The sequence below is a fragment of the Xiphophorus hellerii genome, chromosome 4, assembly GCF_003331165.1.
Source record: "Xiphophorus hellerii strain 12219 chromosome 4, Xiphophorus_hellerii-4.1, whole genome shotgun sequence".
Classification (NCBI taxonomy): domain Eukaryota; kingdom Metazoa; phylum Chordata; class Actinopteri; order Cyprinodontiformes; family Poeciliidae; genus Xiphophorus; species Xiphophorus hellerii.
The window spans coordinates 25785168-25802256 of NC_045675.1; the positions used below are offsets into that span (position 1 = coordinate 25785168).

The 17089-nt window shown below is 38.1% G+C and overlaps 1 protein-coding gene across 1 annotated transcript in view; it reads left to right on the forward strand.

Moving 5' to 3' along the window:
• adamts7 (a disintegrin-like and metallopeptidase (reprolysin type) with thrombospondin type 1 motif, 7) overlaps positions 1-17089 on the forward strand; it is a 137387-nt gene that overhangs the window by 13995 nt on the left and 106303 nt on the right. Inside the window, exons 3-4 of the mRNA XM_032560787.1 lie at positions 6739-6922; positions 11505-11704. Of these exons, the coding sequence (XP_032416678.1) occupies positions 6739-6922; positions 11505-11704 (384 nt within the window). The remainder of the gene's footprint in view (positions 1-6738; positions 6923-11504; positions 11705-17089) is intronic.

The window sequence follows — 17089 nt, forward strand, 5'->3', positions numbered from 1 at the left end:
CTCAGAGAGCTTACATCTTTTCTAACTCTCATCACTCGTGGAACAGCTTCATCACAATCCAATTTATGAAGTTTAACATTTGTCATTTTAGACTTCAGTAATGTTACAAGCCGATAGGCACAAGATACAGTAAGAGCATGACACTACAGCCGAGACTTATGTTTCTGACCCTAAGACCTATAACGCAAATTTGAAACATTAGTTTTAACATCAACATCATCCTTAAGTAGGACTGTAGTTTATAAACATGTTGTGATAAAACTAGAAAGGCACGAGCTGTGATAGAGGTGGATCAAAAAGTATCTCCAGTTGCTCAGTTTCCTTTTCTTTTCCGTCATTTTTGCACGCCAATCAAACCATAAAGCACAAATGTGACGGTTAAAATCCCTGCTGGGATCAATTCGCAGCCTGTTGGGTGGCTGCAGAATATTAAGTAGCATGTAAAGTTACCTGCAGATGCCTCCACGGTATGTTTAGATTCTGGTGTTGTCTCTACTTGCCAGTAATCACCCCTGGGTGACCAATGTCTCTCAGTGACTTATAAGCTATAGCTCGACTTTGTTTACTTTGCCTCTTGTTTCCCTGGCAGAGCTCAGACTGCCAGCTGGTTCTAAAAACCCACATAAGGACACATTTCACATCACTGAGGACGACAGATGATTTATACTGTCACTCTGAAGCCAGATTTTAGCCTGGGAGCTGATAGTAAAAATACACACATACCTGGAAATTCACTCTCAGCAACTTCCTTTCTAATCTTTTCATACGACACAAAACTTTACACACAGAGACTTTAACCCTCCGTCATCTGCCTGTTTCTGCTCAGACTGTCAGCTGCTGCTGAAAACACCAGCTGGAGCAGCATATAGCCTCCAAACTTTGCTTCATTTTGTTCTTTATAACAAACGATTTAAAGTAGAGAATTTTTTTTTTTAAAAAAAGCATTTGATATAATTTTCAAAAAGTTGAGATTTACCTGTAATATCTGAAAAGTTATACCAGATGTTTTCTAAGCTGTAGCTTAGTGAGCAGATGTGATCAGATGAGCAGTGGGGTTTAGAGCAGGTGGCTCAGATGTTACCATCTGTTCAGGGTGTTCTTTTTTTTGTTGTTGTTGTTCTTGTAGGTTTGTTTGAGGTGGAGCAAATCCATAAACACAATGCACAAATCTTCTGAAATGTCTCTGCCATCAGTCTCTAGGGGAAATAAATCTGTTGTTTTTGGTCATTTCATTTCTGTATGCTGGTGCGTTCGTACTTTGTGTCCAAAGAAATGAACAAAATTTCGAAACCAAGTCACAATAATAAAAAAAGAAATTGATCTTAGAATTTCCTAATAGAACACTAGGGTTCTATTAGGCCAGCTACAACTAAGGATTAAGGTAGAGAAACAACAAATCGGAGCCAGGAGATGGTTCTTACTGTCAATCATCCTCGTGTACACACTGCTCACTCCCTCCATATTGCTCTCTGCTTCCCCATACCAGAGCCTGATGCTCAGGCTTGTTAGCATGACCACCGATGATGGTGGATATACAGACTTCCTGTAACGGTAGGTTTTCTGCCATTAGCACATTGAGCATGGTTGACAGAGCCGAGTCCTGCCTCCTGTCTCTGATTGGTTGTTTCTGACTGGGAGCAGAATATTTCCAGAAATACAAGAAAAACAGGAAGGAGGCAGAGGAGCTTGATGTTATTTTATTTTTTTCACAGATTCTGCCTCTTGTACGTTAACGACATGGTGACAGTTTTAACAAAAACATTTAATAAAAAACAACATGAAACATATTTATAAAAGTTGCATACTGCAGCTTTAACAACCTGACTTCTAACAGAAGTAAAAATGTATGTTATTTGATTTTCAGCCATTTCTTGAGGAAATTATGCCCTGCCCAGGACCTTAAAACTGTTTAAATATGTCTGGGGCCTCTGGATAGTTGGGAAAACCTAATTGCAGTGTGAAGGCAATTATGACTTCTGCACTCCCCATCATCAAAATAGGTTTTCCTTGCCGACTTCCTGTTCTCTTCGTCCCAGTACTGACACCAGATAAAACACATCTGCACCAGGCCGGCTCTTAGAAGTGACCCTATAATCTTCACAGGGGACATTTCTGCACCTCCATGAGTTCTGTAGTCTGATCAGGCTTGGCCCTAAAAAGGAAAAATTCCATCTGTACTGTTGCCATCTTATTAGCATGAGAGTGTGCAGGTGAAAGGTTTTCAGTGAAACCCAGTGCAACAGATTTGAATGTAATGGTGGCATGGGGCCAGTGGCATGAGGCCAGTGTTCCCTGTTCCCAGTTCTGCTTCGGTCTGCCGATGTGGCCACCGCGTTGGGCCTGTGCCCTATGCATTTGGAAGTTTTTGTGCAGGTTCAAAATTGTCCAGGAAACCTCATGCTCTATCATTTACAATGCAAAGCACACTTTTTTCCACAGAAAACTTTATATTCCTTCAAAGAGCATCCATGTTCTGGATTACAAAACTAGACAAGCAACACGCATGAGCTCAATAACCGAGGGTAAAAGCTTTATTTTGGAGAGATTTCCCCAAACCTCACTAAGAAACTTGCATTTTGTTTACAGTGCAGCTTAAAAATGGATCATGGATATTTTCTTGTTTACCCCCTACTTATAAAAATGTATCTTTCCATCAAAAATGAGAACTTCTAAGAGGGGGATGCCTTTTACTTGCAACCTTTGGGTCATGCCAGGAATACTATCTCCTAAGAACTCTGCTACATTAAACGATGCAGACTTCAAGAGCGGTGCAGAGATAAGTTGGCATTTACAAAGACTCGTGGCACACCAACAAGTGGAGAGTGTGAAGGTATTTTTATTTTATTTTCCTTAATACGCACACCCAAAACAGTCTGGTTGTAATAAAATCACTTGCAGTATAAGACTCAGGCATCTTTTGTTTGCAGTAAATCTGGGCAGAACATCTCATTACTGCTATAAAAAATGACTCCTCTGATATGATTTCATTTCACCTGTCGCTCGTTGCATCAGTCCAGGCATCACAGATGCTTTTTTTTTTTAAAAAAAAACATTGTCTTTACTTATAAACACACAGCACTCCAAAAGAGGAACTCATAACATGTCCAGAAGAAGGACACTCATTTTAGAATCCAGCCTGATCTTTAAGACAAATGTTGAAATGTTTTCTATTTCACTTAAGTATATTCTGATGCTAGATGGCATGTAGCTTTAATACGAGAACAAATGCATCTGCTCTGAAAAACCCAGCTATAATTACTCCTGTGATCTGCCTACTGCACAAGATCTGTAAATGACCTTCTTAACATGCTCATATTACATTTCTGCTACTCCTGTCTGTCTCTGAATCTGTTGGTGACAGATTAGTGGCCGTCCCTCGTGCACCGTTCAGCGTTCACCTTGTAGTCTGTTTAGTATGCCAGCCCTCCTGTCTGAGCTCCACAGGAGCTCCTTGACAGCTGAAGGAGAGTTAACCGGAGCAGATGATGGACGGGAGTTAAATTTAAGGCCAGGATGGTCAGGAAAGGAAAAGAAGAAGAGTGGCCATTGATATTGTTTTCTGGTGTCCCTGTCACTGTAATTTATGGTGCGGAAATTTAGCTTTTGTAGTTGTGCTTTTCCATTCCTTATCAGGGTTACTGAGATTTGCAGGTCACGGACTAGCTAAGTTTCCATTCTAATAGATATATTTTATTTTCTATGTACTGCTTTGATTGTCGTCTTAGCAAAGTTTCATATAATTATAAAAAATCAGTCTGTATTGCATGCTATCAGATCTTCTCTACTTTATAGGTGTTTTTACAAGACAATATTTACAGTTTGTTGGTAAAAATCTTTTATTGTGTTTTTGTTATCTGACCCTGAAAGTGTTAGAAATATCCAGGTTTCAATCTGAGTGCACTAGGAAGGAAACCAAATTCTCCTGTAGAGAAACACCAATGCCACTTTGACAACCTCCTTTTGCCAGCAGAACGTCATGCTGGGCTAGAGCTAACAGATGGAGAGCTGGCCTACTGTTTGTCTTTGCACAATCTCTGGATTGTCAGGGGGTCCTGGGTCTCATCCCAGCGACTCTCCAGCTTATCCTGCTGGTTTCCTGTAGGATTTAGTTCTGGGGATGATTGACACGGCTATGGAAGAAGGTTGGTATTTGTTTCTGAACTATTGCTGCTGATTTTATTTTATTTTTTAAAATGTTTTGAATCATTAACTTGTTGAGAAACAAATCATCAACCACTTTCAGTGTTCTGGCATGAGTGAGTAGAATTTCATATAAAATGTCCTGGGGTCTCTGGCTACGTATAAAACGGGGCCTGTCTGTGAAGCCAATATTGGCATCGGTCTTTGTTTGCTGCAGTTTCTTGGTAATTATGACATTGAGGTGGCAACATGGTCAAGGTTGTCCATAATTCAGGGTAGCCATTCCCTGAATTATAGAAAATAAACATACTTTTGACTCACTTTAACTGCACATTGTCCAACCAAAGGGTTGTGAATACAGCCCAAAAAATCATTGGCTGCCCTCTCCCCTCACTGGAGGACCTGCACAGCGACCGCTGTCTAAGAAAAGCACAACACATCACAAAGGACACTTCTCACCCCGGACATTCTCTGTTCACACTGCTGCCTTCAGGCAGAAGATACAGAGCAACCAGAACAAGAACCAACCGTCTCAGAGACGGTTTTTACCCGATAGCAATAACAAAACTAAATGCAATCAAAAACAACCATTAATCATCATGAATGATGTATGTGAGAATGTGGCTGCTCTTATTTATTTGTTTGTTTTTTTTGTTTTTTTTTTTACCAGTTATTTGTTAATTCTTACAGTACATTGTGTGTGAATTGTGAGGCAGTTATTTTTTGTTTTTAAGCATATGCACTGACTGATGGCACCTTTTAAATTTCGTTGTTCTTGTGACAATGACAATAAAGATTTTTATCTAAAGCTTAGAGAAACATCAAGTCAAATGTTCCAAATTTACTTCTAACAGCTACTGCAAGTGAAGTAAAAATCAAACAATGCTTCAGATACTTTTGATTTGTGCCATCATATCTATTCCAGCTCCAGGTTAATTTATCACTGTTACCTCATTTTGTATATTTCATCCCGTCCTTCCTATTTCTTACCTGGGAAAAACCCATTTTGGGCATGTGTCTCTGCATACCTGCCATATATGTGTGTATTACATGTGTTCAACAAATACTTCTTTCTATAAGTTGGCTATTTGGGTCAGAAGACTGCAACATAGGTTACTAAAAAGGCATAATTTAAAAAAAAAATCTTATGCGAAAATGTGATTTTATTGCAAGTTGTTGGTTAGGTTTTGAAGATTTTAGGCAGTCTAAAGGGAACTACTTGATATGATGAATCTTGGTAAGACATGCATTAGGTACATTTAAACTTAAAAAAGGTAAACTCCCAAAATTTCAAAATTATTTCTGGCACTAGTTATTTTTGTGGGGGGGGGAAATAATTATGTGTCATATCTATTTTTCAAAATAAAAACCTCTTTAAAAAATATTTTATTCCTAGTACTGCCTAAATTAAAAGGGAATTGTCTTTTTTAGTTAAGACCAATAAAAAAAACAATAATAACTGAAGGTTTTTATTTAATTTTCAAAATGGAAAAATAAGTAATGCTTTCTTTTGGTGTACAACCGAGTTTTATGAAGACAGAAAAAGAAAACATTAAAACCTCTCAAATACATGCAATTTCCCGCTGAGTTGTCTCTTCCAAGAGAGAAAGTGCTGTAACGGCAGTGGTTCCCTGGAACCGGTTCGGTTCTGAGGGCTGGAAAACCTGAAAGCTGTCAAGATCATGAACTTTAAGTTGCACTTAGCTGTCATTGACCCATTCAAGCCTGATGCACTTAATGGTGACTCTCAGCTTTTAGCCTCACAGAAATGGCCACTGTGCATCATTTTCAAAGCGAAAAAGCAAAGTCAATAATTTACAATAATAGGTGAGGTTTTAGCTTTTCATAGCATGACATTTCCCCAGCAGATGAGAAACGCTTTTGCCGACAGTTTTTGGTTTTCTGTAGAGCATAGGTTATGTTAGGATACATTTTGCTATTAAAAAAAATTGTTTTCTCATTTTATGCCACAACTTGAGATTAACCATCAAGCTTCCTTACCCCTTTTCTGTTATCAGGCTTAAAGGAAAATAGTCTAAACTACGCAGAACTTTAAAAATAGTGCTGGAAATCAGTACATTTATGTAGATATTTTCATAAAGGTAGACAAAAGTGATTGCATTCAATGCAGTACGGCGATTATGTTGGAAATGTCAGATTTTTATTAAAGTACAAAACGCATAAAAAAAATCAAAACTTCCTTTAGGATGTTAAAGCTTGGTGTTTTTACATTTTCATTGATTGAATATTCCTTTTAAACTTAATACGCTATTTGTGACCATGATAAATTGAAATTTTGTTGTAAAATTGTCATAATTTCTGTGTTGCCATGCCCACTCATAAACATGTATTTTTTCATTGAATGGGATTGTTAAAAAAAACAAAAAACAAACACATTTCCTCTATCTTGTATTCTATACTAAGAATACCATCCAAGCTTTTCTTGGCACCCCGGTTCAATATTAGACTGAAATTGCTCAAATTGTCCTCCGTTTTGCATAATTACACACTTCACTCACAGATGCTGTGTAAGATATTTTCACGAATGGTCTTGTAAAACCTAATGTGCTGAATGTTTCCGTTTTCTTATTTCTGCAGACTGGGCTGTTTAAGTTGTCTGAGGAGGAGTTTTTCATTCAGCCTCTGGAGAAGTCCAGCGCTGAGACCTCAGCACCTCAGGCCCACGCCATCTACAAACGCCATGCGTCTCCTCCTGTCCACCGTCCAGTCATCCAGCCCATCTCAGGGAAACCGGGTCTCAACGGCACCTGTGGAAACCAAAGTAAATCGTGACTCGTCCCTTACGACACGCATGCATTTTTATTTGACATTATTCAGATTTCACCCAATTGAATTTGCAGTGGGAAATTAGACTTTAACGTTGTCGGATTGTTTCAGGAACAATCTGAAGACGTAGGCAACTTTATGCAGAAAGAGTTTTACTCACAGATTAATCTGCTGATGCTGATCTGTGAATCAAAAGGATGCCTACTTTATCCTCTCTCTTTCTGCAGCTCATCCCTAGGTAATAATTGGCTCCAGTCTGAGGAATAATATATATTTATATACGCTCATAAATCAGCTTTTTAAAATTCTGAGCTGGCTGAACTTGACTTTGAAGGACGCTTTAAAAACCTTGGGAGATTAAACAGATTTTTTTTTATTATTACTGTTTAGCCAGTACATTCAGGGATTCTTTTTTGTCAGTCATTTCAAAAGCTGAATTGGTTTGTAAAAATTTTACGAGTTTGCTTTAAGACGTTGAAAATTTTCATCCTTCCTTTAAGTTCTTTTTTTTCAATTTCAGCTGCAGAAATGATTTCTTTAAAAATATGCATCACACAAACTAGACTTTTTAAAAAATTATATGTGTATATATAACCGAATGTGATCATTATTAATATTTCTCCAGGTTTTTACAATGCTCCGTCTGATTTTGGCAGCTTTCTTTCCTGTCCTCTGTCTGACCTGAACACAATATTGAGCAACTTAAACTTACAAAAGTTTGGATAGAGGACTAGTGCTGCATAAAATAAGCTTCTGGAGTTAAAAAAAATAAACTGCCTACAGCAAAAAATAGAGAAAAATCCAGCAACACAGGACCTTAGAGATTCATCGTCATTCACTTGTTGCTATATACAAAGTTTTCAGCTACTGGCTTTTTAGGATTCCCCTTTTTTTGATTTAAAATACCTTTCTCTGTCTCTAAAGTTTGGTTCCACACATATATATATATATATATATATATATATATATATATATATATATATATATATGTTTTATTGGCTCTAGTGGCCTTTATTTGAGAGTGGTCAGACAGGAAAGAGGGTAAAGAGAGAGGGGGAAAACATGTGACAAAATTCATCAGGCCAGGACTCGAACCTGTGACGACCGGACCAAGGACTAAAGCCTCCATACATGGGTTGTGCTTTGCCACTGCCAAACTCCTTTGACACTCTTTGTGAATTTTTCTATTATTCAATATTTTTGTGGCAGAAAACCTCCTTTGGAAAGGGTCGAGTACTGACCCTGGAGAACTGTTGATCACTAGAAAGTCTCACTGGTTGAAGGTGAAATGTATAAGAAATGATGAATGATTCAAAAGTTTGCACAGTTCATGAGATACAATGTACAAAAACAATTATACTTGTATCTCTTGCATTTACATCATTAAGCTTTTTAAAATCTTTGAACAGGTTTTTGCATATAAAGTTTTCAATAATCATTGCTGGCAAAATTTCAGCTAATTTTTTTTTATTTCACTAGTTTTTCAGAGAATCTCTGGGACGTCCTAGAGGACCTTCCTGAAATGGATAAATGATTTTGAGTTTAGTAGATGGAGAAGCCCACTCTTGAACCTTTTCCTGGTGTAGCTACTGAAAGGTCCAGTTGGCCTTCTGTTTTGGACTTGCCATGCTGGAACGTTTAAATGCATCATATGCACAGAGTCTGGTCAAAAGTGTGAAAGTTTTTCTCAGTTTTAAAAAAGATCTCTTTTTGGTTCAGACCTCTAAACCATCAGTGGATCTCCCTCAGTGTCTCACAGTAGGAATCGTGTACTTTTCGAGGTGCATTTTGTTAAACTCTCTCCAAAAGTAGCATGACCATAATCTAAACGTCTGACTCGTCAAGGTTAGCGTTTTTGTTTTTTTGTTGTTGCTTTTTTCTGTGGTTTTTGGCATGCTATAAGCAGGCAGCTCTCTGGCACTGGCATAGTAATAATAGCTCATTTTTCTTCAAGTGTCGGGTAGTTTTGATTCTTGAAATTGCCATTTCTTTCTTATTCCAGTGATTTTTGTGTGCCTCTTTTTATCCTGAACTTTCCTAGCAATTGTAGCTGCAATTCCTCTTGGTACACACGACTGTGACTTTGTTTCAAAATGGTCTATGCTCTCCTCTAAGTTTGAACACTGCTGAATAGGATTCGCAATTCCTTAGATTTTCTTTCTTTTTTACATATTTTTACTCGTTTTAACCCGTTTTCACGCAGATCATTTGGTTATACTTTTATATATCTCGTTGCTCAGAATCAAGCATGTTATAAGTGTGCAGGTGTCTGCCAGGAGCCGTGAAGCCGCGAAGCGGATCATGTGGATGGCCTTTACAAGCCGTTTATCCACGTGGCTCAACATGCGTGCGAATGATCAAGTCAGGGTCATTTTGATAGTTTCAGTAATATTTCTACCTTATTGAAGCCTTGGCTCACAAAACATTTTACACTTTTACATATATTGACTCTTTAAACATGTACTTTACATATAAAGTAGCTGTAGAAGGTCCGTACAGTTTTTACAGATCCTTCATAAGTTTAGTACGGGATTAATGTAAGGCTTATTGTTTCTTTCCTCTTGTGTTTGCATTTAAAACAGCAGTCTATCTGCACTCTGGCTCACAAATAAATAAATAAAAAAACAAACAGTTCAAGATTGATGCTTCCACCTCCAGGATTTGTAAAACTCCTGAGGAAATCTAATTTAAGTCCCTTTTTTGACTTTCATTACGCCTAAGCCATCATACCTATATCGGTTTGACTAATCCACTGAAACAGAATAACTTTATTAGCTGCTGTCTTGCTATAAATATTATTTGCCAAAGTTATTCTAAATCTGTCTTTAAGCTTAAGATTTATTTCCACTGTATGACTTTTTCAGTGAGCCCGTACTGCTCTCATTGATCCCTGAAGCAGCGCTCGCAGCTATTTGTCTATTTTAATGATTTTATTCCAAATAAGCAGTTCGATGTGCTGCTGGTGTTTTTGGTCATAACTCTTCCTTATTCATATGAGTTTAACAAGCAGTTCCCAGACTATTTATATGCATTGTGTGAAGCATTTTTGCTAATAACATACTGAAAGTGCCCTTTATAGAGTAAACAGATTAATTACTTTTGTAGGGTAAAAAGGGCGAGATGTTTATAAATACTTTAAATATGTAAATCATTCCATTTGATGTTGAACTTCTATCAACACAAAAAGTCACGCTCATAAATAAATTCATCCTGCACTAAGGTGTTGGGTATTTTGATCCGTTTTACTGATAATTCAGTTTTGAGGCTCAGTTTTAAAATCACCTGATTTCTCATAGGAAAAAAAGAATGGTTAAAAGAAAAACATTTTTTTATTTCAATTATAAAAATGAAAAAATACACAATCTTTGTATTTTACAATGAAATATTTTAATTGTTGAAGTGAAAAAAATATTGATTTTCTTGTTCAATAAAATATATGTAAAAATACAATAATTTGAATTTAGTCTGACATAGGCATCCACAAGCTACACTGTTGAGTAGCGAACAAAAACAAAGCTGTTCCTAGAGAAACTAAGTACACCCTTTCTGCTCTAATAGGCTTAATTGTAAAGTGTCTTTGAGTGTCCAGAAAAGCTCTATAAAGTCTAATTTCATAAGAGTCAAAATACCCGTTAGGTATTTTCTATCAAAAACACCTAATTAGTTGACGCTAGTAGAGAAAGAGGAGTTCGGTTGGCTTGTTACTCTGGTTCACACACGCGTGTGTTTACACAATGCCAAGTAGAAATGACATTTCACAATCACTTTAGATTCCTTGATTACTTGAGATTAGTTCTCTATAAAAAACACTCAAGACAATTGCCAACTTTCTCTGTAAGTTCACTACAGGCTGATCGTAATTGGAAGAGCTACGTTTTAAAGTTTATAGTCCTCAGTCGACATTTTTGACGGTGTTCAAGACGGCAATTACAAAAAAGTCTAAGTACGTCTGACTTTGTTTGAAGGGTTTATCTAACAAATAAGGCTGTAGATGCCAACATACACCGGCTAGCCACAACAAATGGCACAATATTTGATGAAAACCCAATGTAGCTCACCAACACCTCTTCCCAACCACTGAGCATGGTGATGGAGAGTCAGTGAATATTTTGTTGATCCCAAAGGAAATTAAATGTTGTAACGTACACCATCTAAGGTTTATTTTTTTAGAGTTGTTGTGGATTTTGATGATTGTAGGGAGAAAGGATCTCCTGTAGCAGTCTATAATACAGCAACTCTGAAAAAATCTCTGACTGAAAACACTCCATACAACTAATAAACTAATAAAGTTACACACTTAAAGCAGGTTGTGAAACCTATTCAACCATTGCGTGTATAATTTTTCGACATTCAGTGGGTCCACTTTGACACGGGTTTATTAAATTCAACCTGGAAAAGGTGAGATAATTTTTTTGTCACTCAAATATTAGTAGTGAAAGGATGTCCACTTCCTTTATTTTCTCATAACTTGCATCAGTTGGTAGGACACACTCTTCCGTCCCAAAACATAAAACAACCCAAACAGCTAAGCGTATGTCAGATGATGTGTGAACACTCTGAAATCCTTGCATCTCCAGATACCCTCCAGAGTTTTGAGGACATCGAGAGGCAGCGGGAGCGGTGGGAACGACGCCATCACAAGCGGAGGCGCAGAATTCATCAGCGCTCTGTAAGCAGAGAAAAGTGGGTGGAGACGTTAGTGGTGGCGGATTCCAAAATGGTGGACCATCACGGGAGCAAAGCTGTGGAGGACTATGTCCTCGCTGTCATGAACATTGTGAGTATTTTACATTTGACAGTTAGTACATTTAGTGCTTTGGAAAATTAACAATTTGATTATGTGCATCAAACTACACTGTCTCAAAGCATTCATCAATGCACCACCCAAGGCCTTCAGTGTTATTTAGAAACTAAAACATCAATAAAAATCATTTCATCCCTACAAGTATTTTAGTCAGATTGAGCTCAGGGGAACTGCAGTCAAATCAACACTTGAATTAATAATTGAGAGTTTTCTGCAGCGTAGGATGGAGTATTATTTTAGCTAAACGGGACTCCATCATCGGCTAATGTAGTTGCCATAATTGTAGAGTTGACGCTTCAGTGTCTTTCTGTGTCATAATTGGTGCACATTAAAATACCATCGTCAAGATGCCAGAATCCAAGTGAAAGTGGCCTGCAGCTTCAGGCTCTGCCATCTTCCCATAGTGCAATCTGCTGTAATTTCCTCCCTTGATAAATGACACCCACAGCCATTCAGCTTTATGCCTCATGGTGGTGTGATGTATATTTTACAGTGTTTTGACTGACTTCTTCAGCGTGTGGTTGCAGGATGTTGCCACGCCTGCTGTATTTAAGATGGTAAATACAGAGCATGCATTAAATTCACGTGAATGTGAAATTGTGCTTTGCATTCTTTAAACTAATTTTACATTTAACAAGTTATGTCATTATTTCTTTACATAGTTATTGAGAAGTTAAAGAGGAAGTATTCTGTAAGATTAACTTTTTTGAGCTTTATATTATATTAGAATATTATTCCCTTATCAGAAGCACATGTGAAGTATTGCCTTGATTCTTTCAGTCTCCCGTGGCAACCATTCAGGGGCTCCTAAATGCTTGCCCCCACAATGCTCTGCCTATTTGCACAAAGCTGCTCATTTGAGCTCACAGAGCACCTCTTTCTCTCCCTCCGCTTTACCTTCCTCACTCAGCTACTCCAGACTAGCGGCAGCAGCAACTGGCAAGCACCTGGTGGAACTTCGCATCTGCTGAGCTCATCATAGGAACTTTAGTCCAACGCTCCTTAAAACGATTGTAAACGAATATTGTTGTCCTTAAAGTGGAGTGCTGGAAAGAGTAATAGCTTCTTAAAGAGACAGAGGCCTAATTTCAAGGTGCCATGAAATCTAATTTGAATTATAGACAGCATTTTTATAACAACTGAATGTGATATATTGTAGTTGCTTTGTTTGTGCTAGAAAATGGCACTATGTGCCTTGAAAAAAAAGCAATACCTCCCTTTATGGTGGTGGCTGTAGTCAGACCTGTGCTAGCATCCATTTTGAAGGACAGTGCCTGTTTTCATGCAGTCCTCGACTCGTGGCCTCTGAAAAATTGTTGGTGTGTGACACTTTTTCCTGAATCCTGTTGGGGCCAAAGGTCGGTCAATTATTCAACAAAAACAACTGATGTTTATAACGGTTTATTTTATTATCTTTTTTTTTTTTTTTTTTTACTTTAGACCGATTTTGAAGAAGAATTATTATTTCAGTGGGATCAAATCTACATGTTTGTTTTTAACAGATATATTCAAAATATTGAATCACCATCATTATCACTGTAATAGTATGTGTATTATCTTAATCTTTAACGTGGAACATGCAAATATTCCACATTAAAGGTGGGCTAACCTAATAAACACTTAATGTGCCACATGTTTTCCTCTCCTGTTAAAATTATACATAAATACAATCGAAACAAACGCCTTTCTGTATCTGGAAGCTGGTATTGGTGTGGCGCAGGGTGAACAGATTGTGGATGTGGACTTTGGTCAATACAGGCAGGAAGACGCTGTGAGGTGAAGGTGGGAAGGTGGTGGGCTTCCCAGGGTCGTATGGTGGCCAAAATAAAAAGAGGCCTTAGACATGAATTCGACATTGATCAGTTTTGTTTGTCGGCGAGATGATCGATGTCAAGTTGCCACAGAGGAATTAAAAAAGCTACTCCGTGAGGGAAAGACATGTGATGCTGCAGGAATAGCTCTCAATCCCAAGAATTAAAGCAAACATGAAAGGACAAATCTCTAGTGAGTTTGTAATAGCCCACATTTGCACATAGCACAACTACAAAGGTGTAGTGCATCAAATAATGTAAAGATAACTAAGGAGAAAACTGTGTGACTCCAGGGCATCCCCTTATTCTATTAGTGGAGTTCAAAGAGTTCAAAATACACGTATCCTGTGTCTGTTAGAGATACTGGCTTTGCGCTGGCCTTAATCTTGGCCAGCCACCATTGGGGTAAGAGACAGCTTGATAAAGTGGCCCATTTAATCTGACAAATGTAAGTTTAGAAGTTAAAAGGGACTGCTAAAGGCAATGAAGAAGATGAGTGGGGGTGTTGACATTCACAGCTGTTTTAGGCATTAAGGTTACAAATTCTCACATCACAGGCAGAGCTTAGTCTCCCTGAAACGCAGAAGGCTGCACTGTCTGTCTTTTTACAGGCTTTTATGGTATATTGGTGGTTCTGGTTGCCAGATGCTACAGCCTACTGATAAATGACCGTGACAATATTAGCAGTTCTGGGTGCGTGAGTGTTTTACTCATCATAGCCTTTAATGCACTTACGCATTGAACTTGAGATAGAGCACTAAAGAAAGATGATTTATCCTTAATCTTCTTTCCAAGGATTGTCCATAAGACTTCAGTGTATTTTCCTTATGATATATTTTAAACAGAGAAACATAGCTGTTTTTTTTCTACTTTTGTTTGCCGAGAAGTATTGGTGTGCATTTAACTATATATTCCAATAGATTACTCTATGGTAAAATACTTTAAATTAAGGAGTATTTCCCCGATAGGATTACCAGTAATTAGTTTCTGCTTTTATTTGGGTGGAAACTGCATCTAAAAGCAGCCCAAGCTCTTAAAAAAAAAAAAAACACCCAGACATTTTTTGGCAAAAAGTTTGTTTTTTAGTGTCTGGAAAATGAGTCATTTCAAAAACCTCCCGATTAAGTCACAAACTACGCACTGTGCTGTTACTAGCAACCCCAGTTACCTAGCATCTCAAGCCGAACTCCAGCCCGTCTGGTCAGCTGCTTCTACCGCTGTATGCGCTGTACAATGACTGCTGGAAAAGACAAGTGCTTTGTTATTGACTTACCACCCAGAAATTGCTTGCAGCTTTCTTGTTGGTTATGCAGGAGGCTCTCCTTCACAACTGTATGCAACCGTTTTTATGTGTGAGTTGGAGGGGTGTGGTCAGCAGCAGCATATTTGGATTTAAAGTGACAAAAGGCCCTAAAACAACTCATTCTGAATGGAGCTCAAAATTGTCAGACTAAAATCTCATCATTTAAGAATGGATTTGGGCACAAAATGTAATGAAAGGTTTTTGTATAGCCCAGTAACCTATTAATCTTTTCAAAGAAGGTAATGGGTCACCTTTAAACATATAATAAAAGGTCAAAGAGATGCCCTGGTGGAGGCTTAATGCAAGTTCCTGGTAGGCATTTCCAGGAGTTGAGTAGTAGAGGGTCCAAGACTGGATGCATAACAAGAAAAATGGCTGCAACCCCTGGATAGTAACGGAGGAGCAGTTCTACTCTCGACAGAGATGAGTGGCATTAAAAGGGAGAAAGAGAAGGAGGCACACAGAAACCCACCGCCATTTATGGGTCATGACAGATTGCCTCATTCACAGAACATTCTGTCATCAACCCATAATGAGCCACTCTTTCAGCTGCTGCTCATCAGTGCCTGATGGGCTTTCAGATATCGAACCGCCACCGTAAAACCAAATGAGGCACAGAGTAGAGCTCGGCAGGGTCACAGCAAAGAAGTATCTTAAGGTTTTCTTTTTCTATTTTCAAACACTGCTGTAACTAAAGAAGCTTCACTTGGCTGAAGTTCAGGGATCTGTTGTCTTGGTGCACCGTCTTGCCTTTTTTTTTCTTCTTCTTCTCCTTCTTTTCACATAAAATCCCCCGACCATCTGGCTGTACAGCCCAGATGTAATTACTACATCAAACTCTTGAGGTGCAACAGCAACTGTACCGTATCGTAAATCAAATGATGCAGCGAGGTGATTACAACGCGAGTCGAGGCGCGCAACGCTGGCAGGTTGAATTCAACCCACTTTAAAAAGTTCAAATGACGTAGTGTCTAAATCCCTCCTTCAGGTGACGTTTGAAAGAGGCTGTACTTTCTTCCTGTACTTCTGTTATGAAGCACAGTAAAGGAGATTGTTTCATATGGTCCTCAATTTGTTGACTCTTTAAAATTATGATATGTCTTAATAAAAGTTACAATTTGTTTTTTACGTTAGTGCAAGAAATATGATGTTTTAATAAATACTAGAACTAAATAACCAGAGATGCATACCATTGAATTGCATTCATTATTGCAGCAATGGTGGGTGCGATATAATTATCCCAAAGGACACGCTGGATGCAGTATTTGATGGAATATTATATTTGAGGCACTGCATTTTGATTACATAGCTCACTAGTTGGATTGATCTTAATTCTCAGATGTTTATTGGCTAAGAAGCTGAAGGATGATAGACATTGTCATTGCAATTTTTTCATCCATTGTTTTTCAAATAATTGAAATTATGCATCTCTGTTCTTTAAACTCGCAAAGGCAATTCAATATTTTAGTTGCCAGATAATTTTTTTCAGCCATTTTCAACTCCAATGTAGCAATTTCAAGTTTGTTTTTTTGGGTTTTTTTTTTTTTAGTTTTCATAATGCATGTAAAAAAAAATTAATATAAACTTTAATGTAGTTTAGTTTTCAAGCCAGCAGTTCTGCTTTCTTGTGGCTTGCATAAGAAAGCCATAAGCTGGTGTTAGTCCAGCAGCAGCCTTCATCTCCCTAAATTCAGATCTTCACACAAGGTCCGGTGTTGCAGCTCATGTGGAGGGATGTTTTGTTGACAGGAGCCTGATCTAGTAGATACTACTAACAGGTTTTGTTATCTGTTGTTTTGGAACACAAAGCGGAGATCACACCTCATTCTGCATTCCCATCAGCAAGCCTCAAGTGCTGCAGACTTTCCAGTTCACAGATTGTAATTCCTTGGACCTCTCCTGCAGAGCTGCTGCGTACAACAGCCAAAAACAAAACCACACAAACAAAATGAAAAAAACCTGCTGCTTTGAAATGCTCTCCAGTAGAGTCATTCAGCTGCAGAGACAGCCACAGGGCTGGGTTCAAACAACCAAAAATCGAGGTTTTAAAAGCCTGATTCCTCAGGTTAATTAACTTGTACACACACACATTTTGAATGACACTGGTGTGTAAGGGCTTTTTGTTTTTAGCTTGCAGTAGAGGTTACATCACAACAGGAAAACATTCAAAGTTTTGTATTTTATGTAGCAAGTCATTTATGTCTCCTGGGAATGTCCTTGAAACCATTAAATTGAAAATACTCC